The 22,144-nt window shown below is 40.3% G+C and overlaps 2 protein-coding genes and 1 pseudogene across 9 annotated transcripts in view; all 3 read right to left on the bottom strand.

Annotated features, from left to right (window-relative positions):
* LOC143924139 (UDP-glucuronosyltransferase 1A1-like) overlaps positions 1 to 22,144 on the bottom strand; it is a 253,643-nt gene that overhangs the window by 69,742 nt on the left and 161,757 nt on the right. The window contains exon 1 of one of the 8 annotated variants that reach the window (XM_077448210.1): positions 8,812 to 9,564. The exons of the other annotated variants lie outside the window; for them this stretch is intronic. Coding sequence (XP_077304336.1) covers positions 8,812 to 9,549 — 738 coding nt within the window. The 5' untranslated portion in view covers positions 9,550 to 9,564. Of the gene's footprint in view, positions 1 to 8,811; positions 9,565 to 22,144 lie in introns of those variants that run through there. 8 annotated transcript variants of the gene reach the window in all.
* On the bottom strand, positions 9,490 to 22,085 carry LOC143924142 (UDP-glucuronosyltransferase 1A5-like). Its single transcript, XM_077448217.1, has 2 exons — positions 21,179 to 22,085; positions 9,490 to 9,607 (listed from the first exon to the last, which is right to left on the bottom strand). Exons 1-2 carry the CDS (start codon positions 22,040 to 22,042, stop codon positions 9,599 to 9,601), a joined length of 873 nt encoding a protein of 290 aa, XP_077304343.1. The 5' UTR covers positions 22,043 to 22,085; the 3' UTR covers positions 9,490 to 9,598.
* On the bottom strand, positions 10,610 to 14,213 carry LOC143925181 (UDP-glucuronosyltransferase 1A1-like; annotated as a pseudogene).

Here is a 22,144-nt window from a genome sequence, read left to right as displayed (position 1 = left end):
AGTAGGTCTAGGAAATTTGATTACAAAGTCTTATCTTAGAAGCCAAATGGAGCTCTACTGAAAAGATCCATAACTGTGACATCCTTTTGCAAGTAATCTGAAGCTAAACGGGCATAGGGTGCATAGAATAAGCATACAATCTGGTCGATGTAACTTATTATAAAGTTTTTCGCTCTCTGAGTAAACTCCATATGGTCGGTGTACACAGTAAAGAATCTGGGAACATAAGAAGCTGGGACTGGAGACTGTGTTGTTCCAGGTCTGCACCAAAGCCCCCCTTATGAAAGACATGAACGGCATAGAAAGATGTTCAGCAATGATTTCTCCACATGGGTAGACAGGGTCATTCAACATAGCATCAAACTTGTAGTCTTCCAAATACTTGATAAGGGAGTCATTTTGCAGTAAGTACTCACACTGAGTACACATTGTATGGCACAAAAAAATGCCGGGCCACCGCGCCTTCTTATAGCTCTTTTACAGGCGGTGGCCCGGTCTTCTGTCGCCGCCGCCTTCCGTTCTTCTTCTTCTTCTTCTTCTCCTTCTTCTCCTGGAGATGTTGACTCGACGCTCTCTCCGGCCACAATGCCAGGGACGCGCTGCGCGGCCACTTATATAGGGACAAGGGGCGGTGTCACATGGCTTTATGTCACATGGGTTGGTGTCACATGGTGACCCCGCCCCCTTACGATGTCACAGTCCCCATGTGACATCAACCCATGTGACCAACCCATGTGACATAAAGCCATGTGACACCGCCCCTTGTCCCTATATAAGTGGCCGCGCAGCGCGTCCCTGGCATTGTGGCCCTAGAGAGCGTCGAGTCAACATCTCCAGGAGAAGAAGGAGAAGAAGAAGAACGGAAGGCGGCGGCGGCGGCGACAGAAGACCGGGCCACCGCCTGTAAAAGAGCTATAAGAAGGCGCGGTGGCCCGGCAGAAGAACCGAAGAGGGGGACAAGACCCCCGAAGTTGGAAGAAGAGGCCGGCGGCGAGGAAGAAAGCCGGACTCCTCCGCTAGCAAAAGAGCTACAAGAAGATAGCGGAGGAGAAGACCCCCGAAGATGGAAGACCCCCGGAGCTGTGCAATAAATTATTTTATCTTGTGTGTTGTGTTTTTTTTGTACTTTTATTTTACAGGTGAATGGGTAGGGGTACATTGTACCCCATACTCATTCACATAGGGTGGGGGGCCGGTATCCTGGGGCCCCCTTATTAAAGGGGGCTCCCGGATTCCGATAAGCCCCCCGCCCGCAGACCCCGACAACCAACGGCCAGGGTTGTCTGGAAGAGGCCCTTGTCCTCATCAACATGGGGACAAGGTGCTTTGGGGTGGGGGGGCCGCGCGCCCCCCCCTTCCCCAAGGCACCCCCCCATGTTGAGGGCACGCGGCCTGGTACGGCTCAGGAGGGGGGGCGCTCGCTCGCCCCCCTTTCCTGGCCAGCCGGGTAGCGTGCTCGGACAAGGGTCTGTTGTGGACTTGGGGGGGACCCCCACGCCGTTTTTTTTCGGCGTTGGGGTTCCCCTTTAAGTCCATACCAGGCGGGGCAAGCGACGTCTCCTTCGCGGGCCCCGCCTACCTGGAGACCCGCTCGAAATGAGCGGACTTTTCTCCGGGCGGGAAAAGTCCGCTCATTTCTAAAGTACAGCGGACTGGCATACACACGGCCGGATTGTCCTCCGAAATGCGAGTCCGACGGACAGAATTTTGGAAAAACCGAAATTCTAAGTCCGCCGTACTGTCGGGTCAAAAAAGTATGCCGGAGGCTACACACGGGGGGGATTGTTTGGCGGACTTGAGTTTGCCGGACTTTTCCACCGGATTGTTTGATCGTGTGTACGCGGCATAAGACCGGAGAATGATTCGAGAGGGTGATTGACTTCACCTCCACTTTTAATAGGCCCTCTAAAAGCTGATGGTCTAGGATATAATCAATTCTTGAATAGGATGAATGAACTTGAGGATAATATGTGAGGTCCCTCCCCTTAGGGTGCATAATTCTCCACACCTCCACTAATTGCTGCTGATATAGTTTTTGTTTGACAGCTTCAAGGTTTTACCCCTTCTGAACGTAGGGAAATAGGTTGAGTATCAAGAGTTGGATCAAGCACAAAATTAAAGTCTCCTGCCATAATAACTTTCCCCTCCTTAAAATGTTCTAGTTTGTTCAATATCTTTCTAAAAAAAACACAAGGGTGACTATTTGGGCAGTAAATATTAACAAATGTATACTCATAGTTTTTTTTTTTGTTTCATTTTCCAGCCTCACCCTCCTCCTTTTCCTCTTCCTTCTTTTCCCTTATCCTCCCTCCTTCTTCCTCCTACCACTTTTCATATTTATTGAGTGATCTCCATCAAATACCTCCATGTACTTTTAAACTTATTCCACTCCTCTACTTCTTCTATCTGGTCTTCCCCCATTCGTCATCTCTCTCCAATCTTTGTATAGAATTTACCCTGAAAATCCAATCCTGTGTTTTTGGACTTTCCACAGCCTATCTAACTGGTCTATCTGTCCCATGGAAAAGGCATATCCATGGGTCCTCTGGAATGTCTTCCTTAATGATTGTCTTGATTAGGTGCAATATATCTCTCCAGTATTTTTTAATAACGGGACAATCCCACCACATATGATGCATTGTACCTTTAATTTTACACCCCCTCCAACAGTCTGAAGACTTCTCCCGTTGAAAATTGCCTATTCAGTCTGGCGTAAGATACCATATTGCCAGACATTCATAGTTTAGTTTAGTTTGTTTTGGCCGTCTTAATATCTATCGCAGAACTGTGAGTAAGCTTCCAGATTTTTTCTAACTTATGTAAAGTGCATCGTGTCCCTATTTCATTTTCCCATTTCTTAATATATGGCGGTACATCCCCTTCCTCTTCTCCTAGGAGGATTTTATATAGACTTGCTATATATTTTTTTTTTGGGGGATATTCCCTCAAGGTCAACCTCTCCAACTGAGTGTAATCTTCTCCAGATCTAATGGGGGTTGGGAGATTCTGCACAAAGTGCTTCAGTTGAATGTACCGTCATATGTCAATTTTCATCACCCCGTGTCTAATTTAAGTTCTTGAAATGTGAGTATTTTCCCATTTTTTACTACATCTTTCAATTGTGTGTCCCCTTCTTTTATCAAATTACCCCCCCACCTCCTTCCGTCCTGGTTCAAAATATTCATTTTCATTTAAATAGATCAAAGGGGAGTTATACTTAAATTTTTTCTGTATGTGTACCCTATCCCATATTTTCAATGTGACTCTCCTTATGCCATGTGTATTCTGACCCAGTGTTCTGTACTGTGGTGGGTTCCAAATTATATGACCTAAGTATACTCATAGTTAAACAGGGAACCTTTAATAAATAGGTACCTTCCTTCAGAGTCAGACTCCATTGCTTTTAAAATAAATGGTGTATTCCTATCAAAACCAATTGCTATTCCTTTATTATGTTGTTTTTCTATTCTATTCTATTATTTTCTATTCTATTCTATTCTACTGTATTATTTTCTAATTCTCTCAAATTCAAATTGATTCTATTTGAATTTTGGAAAATGGTTATATTGTTTCTATTATATTCTATTGTTTTTGACTTATATTCTTTTGTATTCTATTCTTTTCTATTCGAATTTCAAAAGATGGTTATATTCTATTTTATGCTTTTTTTAATTATATTTTATTCTATTCTATTTTATTCTATTCTGTGCTTTTATTTTCTGCTATATTTTTTGTTCTGCTTTACTCTATTATATTCTATTTTATTTTCTTTCCTATTTAATTTTTTCTATTCTATTCCTTTATCTTCTTTTCTTTTTTATTCTCTTTGGAAATTGGAAAACTTTTCAAATTAAAAACCACTCGAATTTGAAAACTTTGCACATTAGAAAGTTTTTTTGGAATTCAAAAACTATTCAAATTTGAAAACTATTTGAATTTGAAAATTATTTGAAATTGATTCAAAAACGATTTGAATTCTAATTCCAAAAATTTGAATAGATTCAAATACGAATAAAGGAAACTAATTCCGAAAACAAATTAAAATGGATTAAACGAATTTAACTAAACAAATTTATGCAAATAACAAATCGAAACAAAACACATTTTTTAATTCTGCACATGTCTATACCCAGCCAGCTGCAGTGAGGCTGTTTCCTGGATTGGAGTGATCTGCCATGTATCCACATGGGGTCTGTACCGTGATATGCTTATGACAGGTGCCATATTTGCTACCTGTGTGAGTTGTTTATTGTCTTTTTATTAATAACGTTTTTCTAATGGAGAAAGGGATATCACCTCTCCAGGCAGGTCAGATTGGAATAAACCTCTCCTTTAGTTTGGAAGCCACAGGTGTTGGCAATGCATATAGCAACGAAATTTGAGACACATTTTGGAAAGCCGCACTCCAAAAAATACCCTTTATTTGTCATAAGAAATCAAAAAATACATGCCGCAGCAGAACGGACAGAAGAGCTGACGCGTTTCACACTATAAAACAGTGCTTAATCATAGCTATGATTAAGCACTGTTTGATAGACAGAAGAGCTGATGCGTTTCACACTATCAAACAGTGCTTAATCATGACTAAGCACTGTTTGATAGTGTGAAACGTGTCAGCTCTTCTGCCCGTTCTAATGTTTTTCTAATGCTGCACATAGGTAGGTGCCCTCTGGTATTCTTTTCAGCACAACCTGGTTATTGATTTTCACACTGGTTTAGAGCATGTCTGCAATCCTCATACAACACAAGGGATTTGAATTACTAAAGGCAAATAGACTGTTCACTTTGCAAGGGAGTTAGTCCCAGAGTTTAATGAATGTGGCTCCTTTTGCAAAGAATACCCACTCACATGCAAAGAAAATAAAAAAAATAGCATTTTTCCTTGTACATGATTCGATGAAGGAAGCAGAGCTTCACCTCATTCACTAGGCTCTGGGGCAAATTCCCTTGCAAAGTGAACAGCCTATTTACCTTCAAGCAAATCAACCCCAATAAGAAGAAACGTTGAGCTCTTTTGTCTCTTATGGAGATGTTTTGCTTGTGAGGTGATCTGCTACTAAATTATTTATATTTGCAAGATTTGGCTATATGGTTTTCTATAACTCCAAAATAAAATGCAAACTTGTAGGATCGTTCACATCTTTAACTTAACCACTTGCCGACCGCCGCACGACGATGTACGTCGACAGAATGGCACGGGCAGGCATAAGGGCTTACATGTACGTCCTTGCCTGCCCGCGGGTCGGGGGCCCGATCGGGCCCCCGCCCGGTGCCTGCGGCGGTCGGTATTCGTTCGGGAGCGATCCCGGACGAGGGGACGGCCATTCATTCATGGCCACCCCCTCGCGATCGCTCCCGACGAATGAAAATGTCCCGTGACATCACTTCCTCTCCTGTAATGTAAACACAGGAGAGGAAGTGATGTATTCTCTCCTCCGTGTCGGTATTTTTCGTTCCGGCACCGAGGAGAGAGCATCGGTGAGTTGCACAAGCACTACACTACACAGTAGAACATGCCAGGCACACTCACACCCCCCCTTTACCCCCCGATCACCCCCCAATTACCCCTGCCCCCCCAGTCACAGTGACACCAATTGCTTTTTTTTTTTTTTTTGCATTGGTGTCATTTGTGACTGTAATAACTGTTAGGGCAGTTAGGGTTAGCCCCCTTTAGTTCTAATGTGCCCCCCTAACCCCCCCAATAAAGGTTTAACCCCGTGATCACCCCCCCTCGCCAGTGTCACTAAGGCTGGGTTCACATTGCAGCGGTTTATGAGAACGAATGTGATTCGCACCGCACTGCAGTGCAAATCACATCCGATCTCTGCGATTCAAGTTCAGCCATACAGATAGTATGGCTGAATTCGTGTCGCACCCGCCGCACCCGCCGCAAATTCGCACGGGACCCTTTTTTTGGCCCGCAGCAGAATCGGATCGCATGGGTGTTCACACCATGCGATCCGAGTTTGCAGATCGCACTGCGATATGCGAACTGATCTGGGGGTGTCATTAACATTTCACTGACACTCCCAGCAGTTCGCATAGGGCAGTGTGAACTGCCGCCGGGAGGCATGCGATGCGGGAACCCGCCGTGGATTCATGGCGTTCCCGCATCGCTCCAGTGTGAACCCAGCCTAATAAGCGATCATTTTTCTGATCGCTGTATTAGTGTCACAGGTGACACTAGTTAGGCAAGTAGGTATTTAGGTTCGCCGCAGCTTTTTATAGCGCCAGGGACCCCCATATACTACCGCATAAAGCCCCCTGATTGCCCCCTAGTTAACCCTTTCACCAGTGATCACCATATAACTGTTACAGGTGACGCTGGTTGGTTAGTTATTTTTTTATAGTTTCAGGGCACCCGCCATTTATTACCTAATAAAGGTTTAACCCCCTGATCACCCGGCGGGTGTCATTTGTGACTGTAATAACTGTTAGGGTTAGCCCCCTTTAGTTCTAAGGTACCCCCTAACCCCCCCAATAAAGGTTTAACCCCGTGATCACCATATAACTGTTACAGGTGACGCTGGTTGGTTAGTTATTTTTTATAGTTTCAGGGCACCCGCCATTTATTACCTAATAAAGGTTTAACCCCCTGATCACCCGGCGGGTGTCATTTGTGACTATAATAACTGTTAGGGTTAGCCCCCTTTAGTTCTAAGGTACCCCCCTAACCCCCCCAATAAAGGTTTAACCCCGTGATCACCCCCCGTCGCCAGTGTCACTAAGGCTGGGTTCACATTGCAGCGGTTTATGAGAACGGATGTGATTCGCACCGCACTGCAGTGCAAATCACATCCGATCTCTGTGCGATTCGAGTTCAGCCATACAGATAGTATGGCTGAATTCGTGTCGCACCCGCCGCACCCGCCGCAAACTCGCACGGGACCCTTTTTTTGGTCCGCAGCAGAATCGGATCGCATGGGTGTTCACACCATGCGATCCGAGTTTGCAGATCGCACTGCGATATGCGAACTGATCTGGGGGTGTCATTAACATTTTACTGACACTCCCAGCAGTTCGCATAGGGCAGTGTGAACTGCCGCCGGGAGGCATGTGATGCGGGAACCCGCCGCGCATTCGTGGCGTTCCCACATCGCTCCAGTGTGAACCCAGCCTAATAAGCGATCATTTTTCTGATCACTGTATTAGTGTCACAGGTGACGCTAGTTAGGCAGGTAGGTATTTAGGTTCGCCGCAGCTTTTTATTGCGCCAGGGACCCCCATATACTACCGCATAAAGCCCCCTGATTGCCCCCTAGTTAACCCTTTCACCAGTGATCACCATATAACTGTTACAGGTGACGCTGGTTGGTTAGTTATTTTTTTTATAGTTTCAGGGCATCCGCCATTTATTACCTAGTCTCACTAGTGTACCCCTAAATTTAGGGGTGTCTACTTTCCAAAATGGGGTCATTTGGGGGGGGTTTGTGCCATCTTGGCATTTTATGGCCTTCAAAATTGTAACTCCCTTAGAAAGCCTGAAGGCGGTGCTTGGTTTTCGGGGCCCCGTACGCGGCTAGGCTCCCAAAAAGTCCCACATATGTGGTATCCCCGTACTCAGGAGAAGCAGCAGAATTTATTTTGGGGTGTCATTTCCCATATGCCCATGGCATGCATGAGCAATATATCATTTAGTGACAACTTTGTGAAAAAAAAAAAAAAAAAATTAAAGTTTGTAATTTTCCCGCAACTTGTGGCAAAATATAAAATATTCCATGGACTCAAAATGCCTCTCAGCAAATAGCTTGGGGTGTCTACTTTCTAAAATGGGGTCATTTGTGGGGGTTTTGTGCCATCTTGGCATTTTATGGCCTTCAAAACTGTAATAGGTAGTGAGAAGTGAAATCAAAAATTTACACCCTTAGAAAGCCTGAAGGCGGTGCTTGGTTTTCGGGGCCCCGTACGCGGCTAGGCTCCCAAAAAGTCCCACATATGTGGTATCCCCGTACTCAGGAGAAGCAGCTAAATTTATTTTGGGGTGTCATTTCACATATGCCCATAGCATGTGTGAGCAATATATCATTTAGTGACAACTTTGTGTAAAAAAAAAAAAAAAAAATTATTTTTTGTCATTATTCAATCGCTTGAGGCAAAAAAATAAAATATTCAATGGGCTCAACATGCCACTTATCAATTTCCTTAGGGTGTCTACTTTCCAAAATGGGGTCATTTGGGGGGGTTTTGTACTGCCCTGCCATTTTAGCACCTCAAGAAATGAGATAGGCAGTCGTAAACTAAAAGCTGCGTAAATTCCAGAAAACGTACCTTAGTTTGTAGATGTGACAACTTTTGCGCAAACCAATAAATATACAATTATTGACTTTTTTTTTACCAAAGACATGTGGCTGAATACATTTTGGCCTAAATGTATGACTAAAATTGAGTTTATTGGATTTTTCTAATAACAAAAAGTAGAAAATATCATTTTTTTTCAAAATTTGCGGTCTTTTTACGTTTATATCGCAAAAAATAAAAATCGCAGAGGCAATCAAATACCATCAAAAGAAAGCTCTATTTGTGGGAAGAAAAGGACGCAAATTTTGTTTGGGTACAACATTGCATGACCGCGCAATTACCAGTTAAAGCAGCGCAGTGCCAAATTGTAAAAAGACCTCTGGTCATTTACCAGCAAAATGGTCCGGTCTGAAGGTGGTTAAGAGATACAAGTAGCAATTTAACACCAATCTTTTTTTTTTTTTCTGTTAAATTCATTACTGGTCTTTAATTAAGGCCCATTCACAACTTGGCATGCTGGATTGCATGCATTTTTTTTTTCATTCAAATAGTTTTAACACCAATAATGTCTACCTGGTTTAGATGCTTCTTCTTAGCACAGTTGATTCCTCCAATAAATACCATGCTTGGCATTAAAGGTCTTGGAAATTCAAAGGCAAAGTCATATCTTAATAGCCAGATTGAAGCCCGACTAAAAAGGTCCACAACTGTGACCTCCCTGTGCAGAAATTGTGATGCCATTTCGGCAAAAGGAGCATAGAAAATTTGGCACATAATCCGCTCCGCATTGCTCAACAGAAGGTTTTTTACTCTTTCTTTGAAGGTCATGTGGTCAGTGTACTCAGTGAAGAATCTTGGCACATAGGAAAGTGGGCTGGGAGACTGGGTTGCTTCCTGGTCAACCCCAAATAAAGCCGCTCTCATGAAGTGCACAGTTGGAATAGATAAATGTTCTGCTACTATCTCTCCACATGGGAAAAACGGATCAGTCAACATAGCATCAAACTTGAATGTTTCCAAATCATTGATAAGAGTTTCATTGTAAAGAAGTTTCTGACAGGCTGCTACACAAGAATTTCTCATGGTCACCAGCCTATCATACATATACATTGCTTTCTGGAAGCCTGTTCTCTCTCCAAACACTGCATCAGTATAGTCTCCTATCATTGATTCCAAATATTCTATGGTGTATGGAGCAGAAAAAGTCCTCACTGTGAATTGGTCTAAATTCTTAAAGTGAAGGTTAACATCCGGGACAACCACAACACTCTCATGACCTCTGTGGGACAACTCCTCCACCAAGTTTCGCATGCTGAGCCAATGGTTTCCATCTTGCGGTACAACTAGCAGCTTTCCACCTTCATTCAGTCTAAATGTCACCAAAAAAAAAAGAAATCTAAGAATGTTGCAAAAACTCATGTCTGCCAAGAGGTTCATTCAAAACTCTTTACACAGCACTGTATGCACGTATATGCACTTTGTAGTCCATTCTAAATCCTTATCAGCTATCACAACATGAACTTTTTGAGGAAAAGTAATTGTCCCTCAGTAAGTACCGTATTTATCGGGGTATAACACGCGCCGGCGTATAACACGCACCTCAAGTTTAGGAGGGCATTTTAAGGAAAAACATTTTAGGAGGGAAGTTTAAGGGAAAAAAAACTTACATTTAAATGCCAGTCAATGCAGCCTTATCAGTGTGCATCTGCAGCCTTGTCCATCATTGCAGAATGATCAGTGTCATTTGCAGCTTGCCCCACGCTGTTTGCAGCTTTGCAGTGTCATTTGCAGCTTGGCCATGTTTAAATTTCCTGCAGCCGAGACAGACCGAGCGAGCGCCGCCTAAAAATACCGAGCCATCTGTACTGTGTATTCGGCTGGGCTCCGCTCGCAGTCCCGCCCAGTATGGGCGGGACTGCAAGCCGAGCCGAGCCGAGTACACAGTACAGTCGGCTTGGTCTTTTTCAGCAGCGCTCGCTAGAGAAACAGCAGGGAGGCGGGACTATGAGCGGAGCCGAGCAACCGGCTCGGTATTTTTCGGCGGCGCTCGGTATTTTTCGGCTGCGCTCTGTATTTTTCGGCCGCGCTCGGTATTTTTGACTCGCAGATAGTGGGGATCGGCGTATAACACGCACCCACGACTTTCCCCTGATTTTAAGGGGGAAAAAGTGCGTGTTATACGCCGATAAATACGGTAATAAAGAGGATGGTTTTGGAAGCTCTTGTTTTCTGTTGTAACAATTGTTAAAAATACAGGAAGTGAGGAGAACTTTCTGCATGGGAACATAGACAACTGTAAAACAGGGGCTGTAACTCTTCCTCACTCTAATCAAAATTATATTAAAAAAATTGGCTTGAGTTGCACCTTAATTCACAAAGGCCTGGTATGCTGGTTGGCAAATTCATCCCTGTTATTTCCTGACAATGAATAATAACACAACAGTTAAAAAAACAAAGAAACACAGGTTTTAAAGGCAGTAGCAAGCATTGCACCTATTTGAGTCAGAGGGTTTCTTCGAACACAATTGATGCCTCTTATAAAGATCATGTTTGGCATAGTAGGTCTAGGAAATTTGAATACAACGTCTTATCTTAGCAGCCAAATGGAGCTCTACTGAAAAGATCCATAACTGTAAACCAGATTTGATACCTCAAAATGGATGGGATTTTTAAGGCAATATACAAAAAATATATAATTCTTATAGAAAAATATTTTTTATTATAAATACAAAAAGAAAAAATACTATATATATATATATATAAAAAAAATCAATAATGTAACATGATTATATAATCATACAATCCTGCATTAAACAATACAGCATACATGAATATATAGAACGGATGAGCGGCTATTCCAACGCGTTTCGAAAAGTGCATATAAATAGTTTCTTCTTCAGGGAAGCCACTCTCTGAAAGCACATAATATACAATATATATATAACACAATCAAAAAATACACATAAAAAAGAAGAAGAAATATTTATATATCATCATTTACATAGATAGCGCCAACATTGGACTACTCACATGTTCACCCTTTACATCAAGGAGACGATTCTGTCTCCCTCACCAGAACAGCCTAAAAAGGAAGGATCATCTGTTGGTTTACCACTGTACTGCAAAGCCCAGGAGTCAAGAGGACTCAACAATAGATGGACAAAAAACTTCCTTTTAACATGTCATACGGCCCAGGTGTGAAAAAACAACTGAGCCCTCAATCACCAGGAAAAAGGGGAAAACCTAAGTCAGAAAGAACGATAAGAACCGGATTCCGGGTGAAGATAACGAACCGGATGTGGACGGGATGACAGTGACGACTCCGTCGTCTAGGTAACGGCGGCGCCGTTTGGCTGGAATGGATTCCACGGAGAGGCCCTCCACCGATGGGTTATGTTGGTGATAAAGATGGGCTCTCTGATGTGTGGGCAATGTATTTTTGGTGAGTTGGTGAATGATAATGTCCTAGATTGTCTGGATGTACATGCATTATTGGTTTATTGGTTGTAAATAAAGTGTGGCAGGCCCCTCCCCTTCCACCTAAAGAGCACTTTTGATTGGAGGATTATTTGGCGCCGGTCACCCTGATTCGGGCTATTTAAGGCAGACGCCAGGAGCCCAAAAGGGTGGTAACTCCTCACATGTCTCCAGGACTAGGGTGCAATGGCAGAAAGATGTGGGAATTGAGGTTTTTGGTCTTTGGACTTTGGATGAGGTTTTATACCTCAATATTGCCATAAGTAATAGTAACATTTTCTCTATTTTCGAAAGAAATGGCGAAGTAGAAGAAAAGTTAAAAGCTTCTTTATCGTTCTTTCTGCCTTAGGTTTTCCCCTTTTTCCTGGTGATTGAGGGCTCAGTTGTTTTTTCACACCTGGGCCGTATGACATGTTAAAAGGAAGTTTTTTTGTTCATCTATTGTTGAGTCCTCTTGACTCCTGGGCTTTGCAGTACAGTGGTAAACCAACAGATGATCCTTCCTTTTTGGGCTGTTCTGGTGAGGGATACAGAATCGTCTCCTTGATGTAAAGGGTGAACATGTGAGTAGTCCAATGTTGGCTCTATCTATGTAAATGATGATATATAAATATTTATTCTTCTTTTTTTGTGTATTTTTTAAATGTGTTATATTTATTGTATATTATGTGCTTTCAGAGAGTGGCTTCCCTGAAGAAGAAACTATTTATATGCACTTTTCGAAACGCGTTGGAATAGCCTCTCATCTGTTCTATATGTTCATGTATGCTGTATTGTTTAATGCAGGATTGTATGATTATATAATCATGTTACATTATTGATTTTTATATATATATATATATATATATATATATATATATATATATATATATATATATATAGTATTTTTTCTTTTTGTATTTATAATAAAAAATATTTTTCTATAAGAATTATATATTTTTTGTATATTGCCTTAAAAATCACATCCATTTTGAGGTATCAAATCTGGTTTACAATATAGGGATGATGGCAATAACATACCACAGCATATGAGTCTAAAAGTATCTTTAATAAGATCCATAACCGTGACATCCTTTTGCAAGTAGTCTGAAGCTAAACGGGCATAGGGTGCATAGAATAAGTGGCTGTCATGGTTATGCAGTGATCTTCCTCTGGTTGCTTACCTCCCCTCATGTGTTCTGACTAAGAGGCCAGCCACTTCCACCTGGTGGTTTTTATAACCTCTCCTCTAAGCATGGCTCCACCCCAGGCCCTATTAGGGAACCCTATATTAGCCTGTGCACTACAAGCCAACAGTGCTGATCAACCATTGTGTATTCATTGTGTGTTTGGCTTCCTGGTTCCTGCTTGCCGTGTGCTCTATGTTTGACTCTGTTACCGACCTTGGCGTGTTCTCAATGATTCCTGTCTGCTTGTGACCTTGACCTTTTGCATGTCCCTGACCATCCCTGTCTGCCTGTGACCCTGAACCTTTGGCGTGTACTCTGTTGTTCCTGTCTGCTGGTTGCTCTGACCTCTACCGTATCCCCTTACTATCCTTGTTGGTCCAGTCTGCTGCTTCCTTCTCCTGTAGTCTACTGTGAGCGTGAGCTGTGAGACCCTAGGGGCCGCGACCTGGAGCCAGACTGCAGCGAAGTCCATCCTCACCACTGGAGGCTCTGGCGAACACCCGCTGGCTCTTAGACTCCGCGCCCTGGGAAATCTATGCTCCAGCTCCCATTGGGATCTGTGTTAGTGATCCTGTAGACCTGTGTCCTGAATCTCCGCAGCAGTCAGTCCTAAGGTCCACTACCTAGCGGTGCACTTCCGACTCCTATGGAGTGCAATTGTCACCTGGTCTCAGGTGACCTGACAGCGGCATACAATCTGGTCAATGTAACTTATTATAAAGTTTTTCGCTCTCTGGGAAAACTCCATATGGTCGGTGTACACAGTAAAGAATCTGGGAACATAAGAAGCTGGGACTGGAAACTGTGTTGCTTCCAGGTCTGCACCGAAGAAAGCCCCCATTATGAAAGACACGGACTGTATAGAAAGATGTTCAGCAATGATTTCTCCACAAGGGTAGACAGGGTCATTCAACATAACATCAAACTTGTAGTCTTCCAAATATTTGATAAGGGAGTCATTTCGCAGTAAGTACTCACACTGAGTAACTACAAAACTGGTTATATTTACTATTCTATCATACATAAACTTCACATCTTGCAGAACAGGCCGGTATTAAAATATATCATGACCAGTCTCTTTTCCATCGATTCCATAAACTATTTGTTAAAGGGTACAGTAAAAGTTCTCACTGTGACATTATCCAACTTATTTATGTAAAAATGTACTTCAGGGACTACCATAACAATCTGGTGACCTCTTTGGGACAACTTCTCATGGCGAACCAGAGCCTCCAATCTTGTGGTATAACAAGCAATTTCACTTAGTCTAAATGCTTTGGAGAAAAGAAGAATTCCAATAAAACTGAAGCCCATGACCCAGGTCCACATGACTAGATCCAGAGGTTCCGCAGAATGAATGTTACTGTAGCCTGAGCTGAAATTTCTTTTCAGAAATGAACTTTGAATACACATTGTATGGCACAAAAAAAAAAAATCAAACACAAATGACCTAGAGACTTAGATACCAGAATGCCAGGTGAATGTATATGGCACAAATAGTACAGAAAAAAAATATCAGAATAGAATAGAATGAATAGAACCATCTTCCCGAAATTTAAATTTTGAATAGAAAAGAATAGATTAGCATAGAATTGAAAATAACATAATTGTATAGAAAAAAGCAACAGAATAGAATAGAATGAATATAACTATCTTCTGAAATTCAAATTTTGAATAGAATAAATTTTTATTTTAATAGAAAAGAATAGAATATAAAATAATAGAATAGAAAAGAATATTATAAACAAACATGAAAAGACGATAAGTGTATCAATACACCATGTGGTGTGGTGGATACACAAATAGTAAATGAGCGTGCCATGTCCTGAATTAAAGTCAAGAAAAAAGAAAAAAGGGAGGGCTATGGACTTTCTAGGCACAATTACAAACATTGTTATTTAAAAAGGTATAATTTTATTTACAAAAATAGCAATACATTTATAAACATCTTAAAAAGTCATAAGCAATCATGGGTTCATCAACAAAAGATGTTACCGCTATTAGTACCTTAGCCATAATATAATTAATAGTAGGAAGAAAACATTTACTTCAATATTAACCAGTCCAAGACTTTGGTATAATAGACAAAGTTGCGGAACATCAAGGATGACTGAGTGCTGATGCTGGATTCGTGCTCGACATGTTTCGCGTACCTTTATGCTTCTTCTGGAGCAAATTTATAATGGTACTGACAAGAAGATAATAAATATTTATAGTGGTATATTGTTACCATCTAGGATATAAATCTGCAATATCCCAGGAAGGGAGAGAGATTCAGGTATATATTATGTTTCTGCAGTCAAAGGGGAGCTCAAAAAAGAGGAGGACTTGGTATGGAGAGCACTGGTAATTATAATAGGTTGGAGCCAGCACAACAAAGGTTAAAAAAATTCCGCAAGGGTGCAATCAAAAAGACGGAAAACCAAAATTTTTAATCATCCTCCAGTGAGAAGCAGCAAGATAAAAAAGAAAACCCGTGCTGTTCAAACAGGGAGTAACAGTGGTAAAACAGACTAGCCTGAGTCCAGTGGTCTCTCATCCAACGCCGACTTTCTGGCAATTGTTACAATGTGTTTCAAAAAGTATCTCCACTCCCTTGCTGGGATATTGCAGATTTATATCCTAGATGGTAACAATATACCACCATAAATCTTTATTATCTTCTTGTCAGTAATGTTATAAATTTTTTACAGAAGAAGCGTAAAGGTACGCAAAACATGTCAAGCACGAATCCAGCATCAGCACTCAGTCATCCTTGATATTCCACAACGTTGTCTATTATACCAAAGTCTTGGGCTGGTTAATATTGAAGAAAATGTCTTCTTCCTACTAATAATTCTATTATGGCTACGGTACTAATAGCAGTAACATCTTTTGTTGATGAACCCATGATTGCTTATGATTTTTTAACCACTTAAGCCCCAGACCAATTTGCACCCAAAGGACCAGGCCCCTATTTGCGATTCGGCACTGCATCGCTTTAACTGACAATTGTGCGGTCATGCGACGTGGCTCTCAAACAAAATTGGCGTCTTTTTTTTCCCACAAATAGAGCTTTCTTTTGGTGGTATTTGATCACCTCTGTGGTTTTTATTTTTTGCGCTATAAACAAAAATAGAGAGATAATTTTGAAAAAAATTACATTTTTTTAACTTTTTGCTATAATAAATATCCCCAAAAAATATATAAAAAAAAACATTTTTTTCCTCAGTTTAGGCCGATACGTATTCTTCTACATATTTTTGGTTAAAAAAAAAATCGCAATTAGCGATTATTGATTGGTTTGCGCAAAAGTTATAGCGTTTACAAAATAGGGGATAGTTTTATAGCATTTTTATTAATTTTTTTTTTACTAGTAATGGCGGCTATCAGCGATTTTTATTGTGACTGCGGGATTATGGCGGACACATCGGACATTTTTGACACGTTTTTGGGACCCATGGCTGGGCACTTACAAAGCAACGTACAGGTACGTGCTTGTGCCCAGCCATGCCATTCTGCCGACGTATATGTGCAGGAGTTGGTCCTTAAGTGGCTAAGATGTTTATAAATGTATTGCTATTTTTGTAAATAAAATTATACCTTTTTAAATAACAATTTTTGTAATTGTGCCTAGAAAGTCCATAGCCCTCCCTTTTTTCTATAATAAACAAATAGAAAAATTATAGACTTTTAAAAACAATAGAATATAACCATTTCCCAAAGTTCAAATCAAATCAATTCTAATTTGAATAGAACAGAAAATAATAAATTAGAAAAGGAAGATGGTTATATTCTTTCTATTCTATTATGTTGTTTTTCTATACTATTCTATTATTTTCGATTCTATAGAATAGAAAATAATAAATTAGAAGAGGAACATAGTTATATTCTTTCTATTATATTATGTTGTTTTTCTTTTCATTTAAATTATTTTTTTATAATTTCCAATACATAATTTCCAATACATGAATATAAAACATTCAAAAAAGGGAAAATACATACACATTTACAAATGCAAAAACAAGAAAAAAGACAAACCTTGGATCTATCCTTTATCATACCCTCTCGAATGGCCACATTTCTGAAAAAATGTATAGTCAAAACATTTTCTTTTACTTTCCCCTTTCCTCTCTCCCTTCTTCCCCCTTTCTCCCTATCTCCTTGTTTCCTGTTAAGTGTGGAGGCAAGGATACTGCGCCCTTAGCTCCCAATCCCCTCTTCACAACCCACCCCCCCAAAAAAATTAAAATTAAAAAATTAAATACAAACCCTCCCTACTTCCCCTTTTCACTCCCTCTCCTCTCATCCCTCCCCCTTCCTCTTTAAATTTATAATGTGCTTTTATATACAACCCTCTCCCCCCCCCCACACACTCTCATTCCACCCCCCCCCCCGTGTAGTGAATGTCCCCCATCCCCACTCTAGTCTATATTATTTATTTAATAAACACCCCCCCTACTCCTACCTTATTTATTAATATCTCTTTTATGTATATGTCTATACACACACAGTGCACACACACACTAGTGAATCTGTGATCCTCCCTTACCCTTTTCTTTATTTATTTATGAGGTGGAGAGAACCATATCTCAACCACCACTATATACCCCTAATAATGTGCCTCTTCATGAGGGGCATAGAAAAGGGGGGGGAGAAGAAAAAAAGGGAGGAAGGAAGGAGAAGGGAAGGGGCCCAGCGCAGGACCCTAACTACCCCCCTCAATTCCCATATAACTCCTGTATACCGGAGATTGTTTAAATTCTGACCATTCTTTCCAAATACTAGCAAATCTTGCTTCAGAGTCATTTTGCAAGTGGATTACTTCCTCCATAAGCCTAGTCTTATCTACCTCCCTAAACCGCTCCTTTATTGATGGGGCCTTCTTAGACCCCCAATGTTTGGGGATCAGTGCCTTTGCCGCATTCAGCAAAAAAGGAATAATTGCTGTTCTATATTTCTTCCTTGTGAAATTTATCGCATGGAACAAACATTGCCAAGGATCCAGCCCGATTTCATGTCCACACATTTTTTGGATTAAGTCTATTATTTCTCCCTTTTGTTTCCACACAAAGTGAAAGAGAGCTCTGAGAAGCCTACCCTCAGTTGAGGAGACAGAGATATTTAATATCTCAGTTTTCTCCATGTTGGTCCTAAAATATTAATATATATCAACTCTTGATATTAGAGTATCAAGAGTTGGATCAAGCACAAAATTAAAGTCTCCTGCCATAATAACTTTCCCCTCCTTAAAATTTTTTAGTTTCTCAATATCTTTCTCAAAAAGACACAAGGGTGACTATTTGGGCAGTAAATATTAACAAATGCATACTCATAGTTAAACAGGGAACCTTTAATAAATAGGTACCTTCCTTCAGAGTCAGACTCTATTGCTTTTAAAATAAATGGTGTATTCCTATAAAAACCAATTGCTCTTCCTTTATTATGTTGTTTTTCTATTCTATTCTATTATTTTCTATTCTATTCTATTCTAACATATTATTTTCTATTCTATTCAAATTGATTCTATTTGAATTTTGGGAAATGGCTATATTGTTTCTATTATATTCTATTGTTTTTTTACTTATATTCTTTTGTATTCTATTCTTTCCTATTCGAATTTCAAAAGATGGTTATATTCTATTTTATTCTTTTTTTAATTATATTTTATTCTATTCTATTTTTCTATTCTATTTTATTCTATTCTGTGCTTTTATTTTCTGTTCACTTTTTGTTCTGTTTTACTTTATTATATTATATTCTTTTATTTTCTGTTATATTCTTTCCTATTCAATTTGTTTTCTATTCTATTCATTTATCTTCTTTTCTATTTTATTCTCTTTGGAACTCAGAAAACTTTTCAAATTAAAAACCATTCAAATTCGAAAATTTTCCACATTAGAAAATTTTTCGAATTGGAAAACTATTTGAATTTAAAAACTATTTGAATTTGAAAACTATTTGAATTTGAAAATTGTTTGAAATTGATTCAAAGACGATTTGAATTCAAATTCCAAAAATTTTAATTGATTCAAATATGAATAAAGGAAACTAATTCCGAAAACAAATTAAAATGGATTAAACGAATTTAACTAAACAAATTTATGCAAATAACAAATCGAAACAAAACACATTTTTTAATTCTGCACATGTCTATACCCAGCCAGCTGCAGTGAGGCTGGTTCCTGGATTGGAGTGATCTGCCATGTATCCACATGGGGTCTGTACCGTGATATGCTTATGACAGGTGCCATATTTGCTACCTGTGCGAGTTGTTTATTGTCTTTTTATCGTTAATAATTTTTCTAATGGAGAAAGGGATATCACCGCTCCAGGCAGGTCAGATTGGAATAAACCTCCCCTCTAGTTTGGAATCCACAGATGTTGGCAATGCATATAGCAATGAAATTTGAGACAAATTTTGGACAGCCGCACTCCAAAAAATACCCTTTATTTGTCAAAAGGAATCAAAAAATACATGCCGCAGCAGAACGGACAGAAGAGCTGACGCATTTCACACTATCAAACAGTGCTTAATCAAAGTTATGATTAAGCACTGTTTGATGGACAAGAACTGACGCGTTTCACACTATCAAACAGTGCTTAATCATAGCTATGATTAAGCACTGTTTGATAGTGTGAAACGCGTCAGCTCTTCTGTCCGTTGTAACGTTTTCCTAATGCTGCACATAGGTGGGTTCCCTCTGGTATTCTTTTCAGCACAACCTTGTTATTGATTTTCACACTGGTTTAGAGCATGTCTGCTATCCTCATACAACACAAGGGAGTTGAATTATTAAAGGCAAATAGACTATTCACTTTGTAAGGGAGTTAGTTCCAGAGTTTAATGAATGTGGCTCCTTTTGCAAAGAATACCCACTCACATGCAAGGATAATAAAAAAATTGCATTTTTCTTTGTACATGATTCAATGAAGGAAGCAGAGCTTCACCTCATTCACTAGGCTCTGGGGCAAATTCCCTTGCAAAGTGAACATCCTATTTACCTTCAAGCAAATCAATCCCAATAAGAAGAAACATTTGAGCTCTTTTGTCTCTTATGGAGATGCTTGTGAAGTGATCTGATACTAAATTATTTATATTTGCAGGATTTGGCTATATGGTTTTCTATAACTCCAAAATAAAATGCAAACTTGTAGGACCATTCACATCTTTAACTTCAGAGATACAAGTAGCAATTTAACGCCAATATCTTTTTTTTTTCTGTCAAATTCATTACTGGTCTTTAACCACTTCCCCACCAGCGCACGACGATGTACGTCGACAGAATGGCACGGGCAGGCATATTGGCGTACATGTACGTCCAATATTCGTTGCCGCCGTGCCATCGGGAGCGCGCCGGCGGCGGCACGCTCCCATGCTGGTCGGGACCCCCGTGAGTCCGGTCGCGGGACCCGCGGACTCGATCGCCGCGGGCATCCCCGCGATCGTCTCACGGAGCGGCCGAATGGAGGAAATGCTGTATAAACAACATTTTTCCATTCTGCCTAGCAACTAGTGACGCTGATCTCTGCTCCATGTGATTGGAGCAGAGATCAGTGTACACTAAATGAAAGCCCAACCCCCCCACAGTTAGTAACACACCCCTAGGAACACTTAACCCTACACTGCCACCCACTGGTTAACCCTTTCACTGCCAGTGTCATTTACACAGGAATCACTGCATTTATATAGCAGTGATTACTGTATAAATGACAATGGTCCCAAAAATGTGTCAAAAATGTCCGATGGGTCCCCCACAATGTCGCAGTCACAATAAAAATCGCAGATCGCCGCCATTACTAGTAAAAAAAAAAAATAATAAAAAATTATTAATAAAAATGCTATAAAACTATCCCTATTTTGTAAACGCTATAACTTTTGCGCAAACCAATCAATAATCGCTTATTGCGATTTTTTTTACCAAAAATATGTAGAAGAATACGTATCAGCCTAAACTGAGGGAAAATTTTTTTTTTTATAGATTTTTGGGGGATATTTATTATTACAAAAAGTAAAAAATAATGCGTTTTTTTCAAAATTATCGCTCTATTTTTGTTTATAGCGCAAAAAATAAAAACCGCAGGGGTGATCAAATACCACCAAAAGAAAGCTCTATTTGTGGGAAAAAAAGGACGTTAATTTTGTTTGGGAGCCACGTCGCACGACCGCGCAATTGTCAGTTAAAGCGACGCAGTGCCGAATCGCAAAAAGTGGTCCGGTCTGAAAGTGGTTAATTAAGGCCCATTCACAACTTGGCATGCTGGATTGCATGCATTTGTTTTTTCATTCAAATAGTTTTAACACCAATTTCTACCTGGTTTAGATGCTTCTTCTTAGCACAGTTGATTCCTCCAATAAATACCATGCTTGGCATTAAAGGTCTTGGAAATTCAAAGGCAAAGTCATATCTTAATAACCAGATTGAAGCCCGACTAAAAAGGTCCACAACTGTGACCTCCCTGTGCAGAAATTGTGATGCCAGTTCGGCAAAAGGAGCATAGAAAATTCGGCACATAATCAGCTCCGCATATCTCAACAGAAAGTTTTTTACTCTTTCTTTGAAGGTCATGTGGTCAGTGTACTCAGTGAAGAATCGTGGCACATAGGAAAGTGGGCTGGGAGACTGGGTTGCTTCCTGGTCAACCCCAAAAAAAGCCGCTCTCATGAAGAACACAGTTGGAATAGATAAATGGTCTGCTAATATCTCTCCACATGGGAGAACTGGATCAGTCAACATAGCATCAAACTTGAATGTTTCCAAATCATTGATAAGAGTTTCATTGTAAAGAAAGTTCTGACAGACCGCTACATAAGATTTTCTCATATTCACCATCCTATCATACATATACATTGCTTTCTGTAAGCCTGTTCTCTCTTCAAACAGTGTATCAGTATAGTCTTTTATCATTGATTCCATATATTCTTTGGTGTATGGAGCAGAAAAAGTCCTCACTGTGAATTGGTCTAAATTCTTAAAGTGAAAGTTAACATCCGGGACAACCACAACACTCTCATGACCTCTGTGGGACAACTCCTCCACCAAGTTTTGCATGCTGAGCCAATGGCTTCCATCTTGCGGTACAACTAGCAGCTTTCCACCTTCATTCAGTCTAAATGTCACCAAAAAAAAAAGAAATCTAATAACGTTGCAGAAACTCATGTCTGCCAAGAGGTTCATTCAAAACTCTTTACACAGCACTGTATGCACTTATATGCACTTTGTAGTCCACTCTAATTCCTTATCAGCTATCACAACATGAACTTTGCTTTTTTATTGAAC

This window comes from Lithobates pipiens, unplaced genomic scaffold (assembly GCF_037356315.1).
Source record: "Lithobates pipiens isolate NorthernLeopardFrog02 unplaced genomic scaffold, aLitPip1_a1.2 Scaffold_22, whole genome shotgun sequence".
Lineage (NCBI taxonomy): Eukaryota > Metazoa > Chordata > Amphibia > Anura > Ranidae > Lithobates > Lithobates pipiens.
The sequence above is the reverse complement of the archived record's forward strand: the minus strand, read 5'-3'. Positions and strand labels throughout refer to the sequence as shown.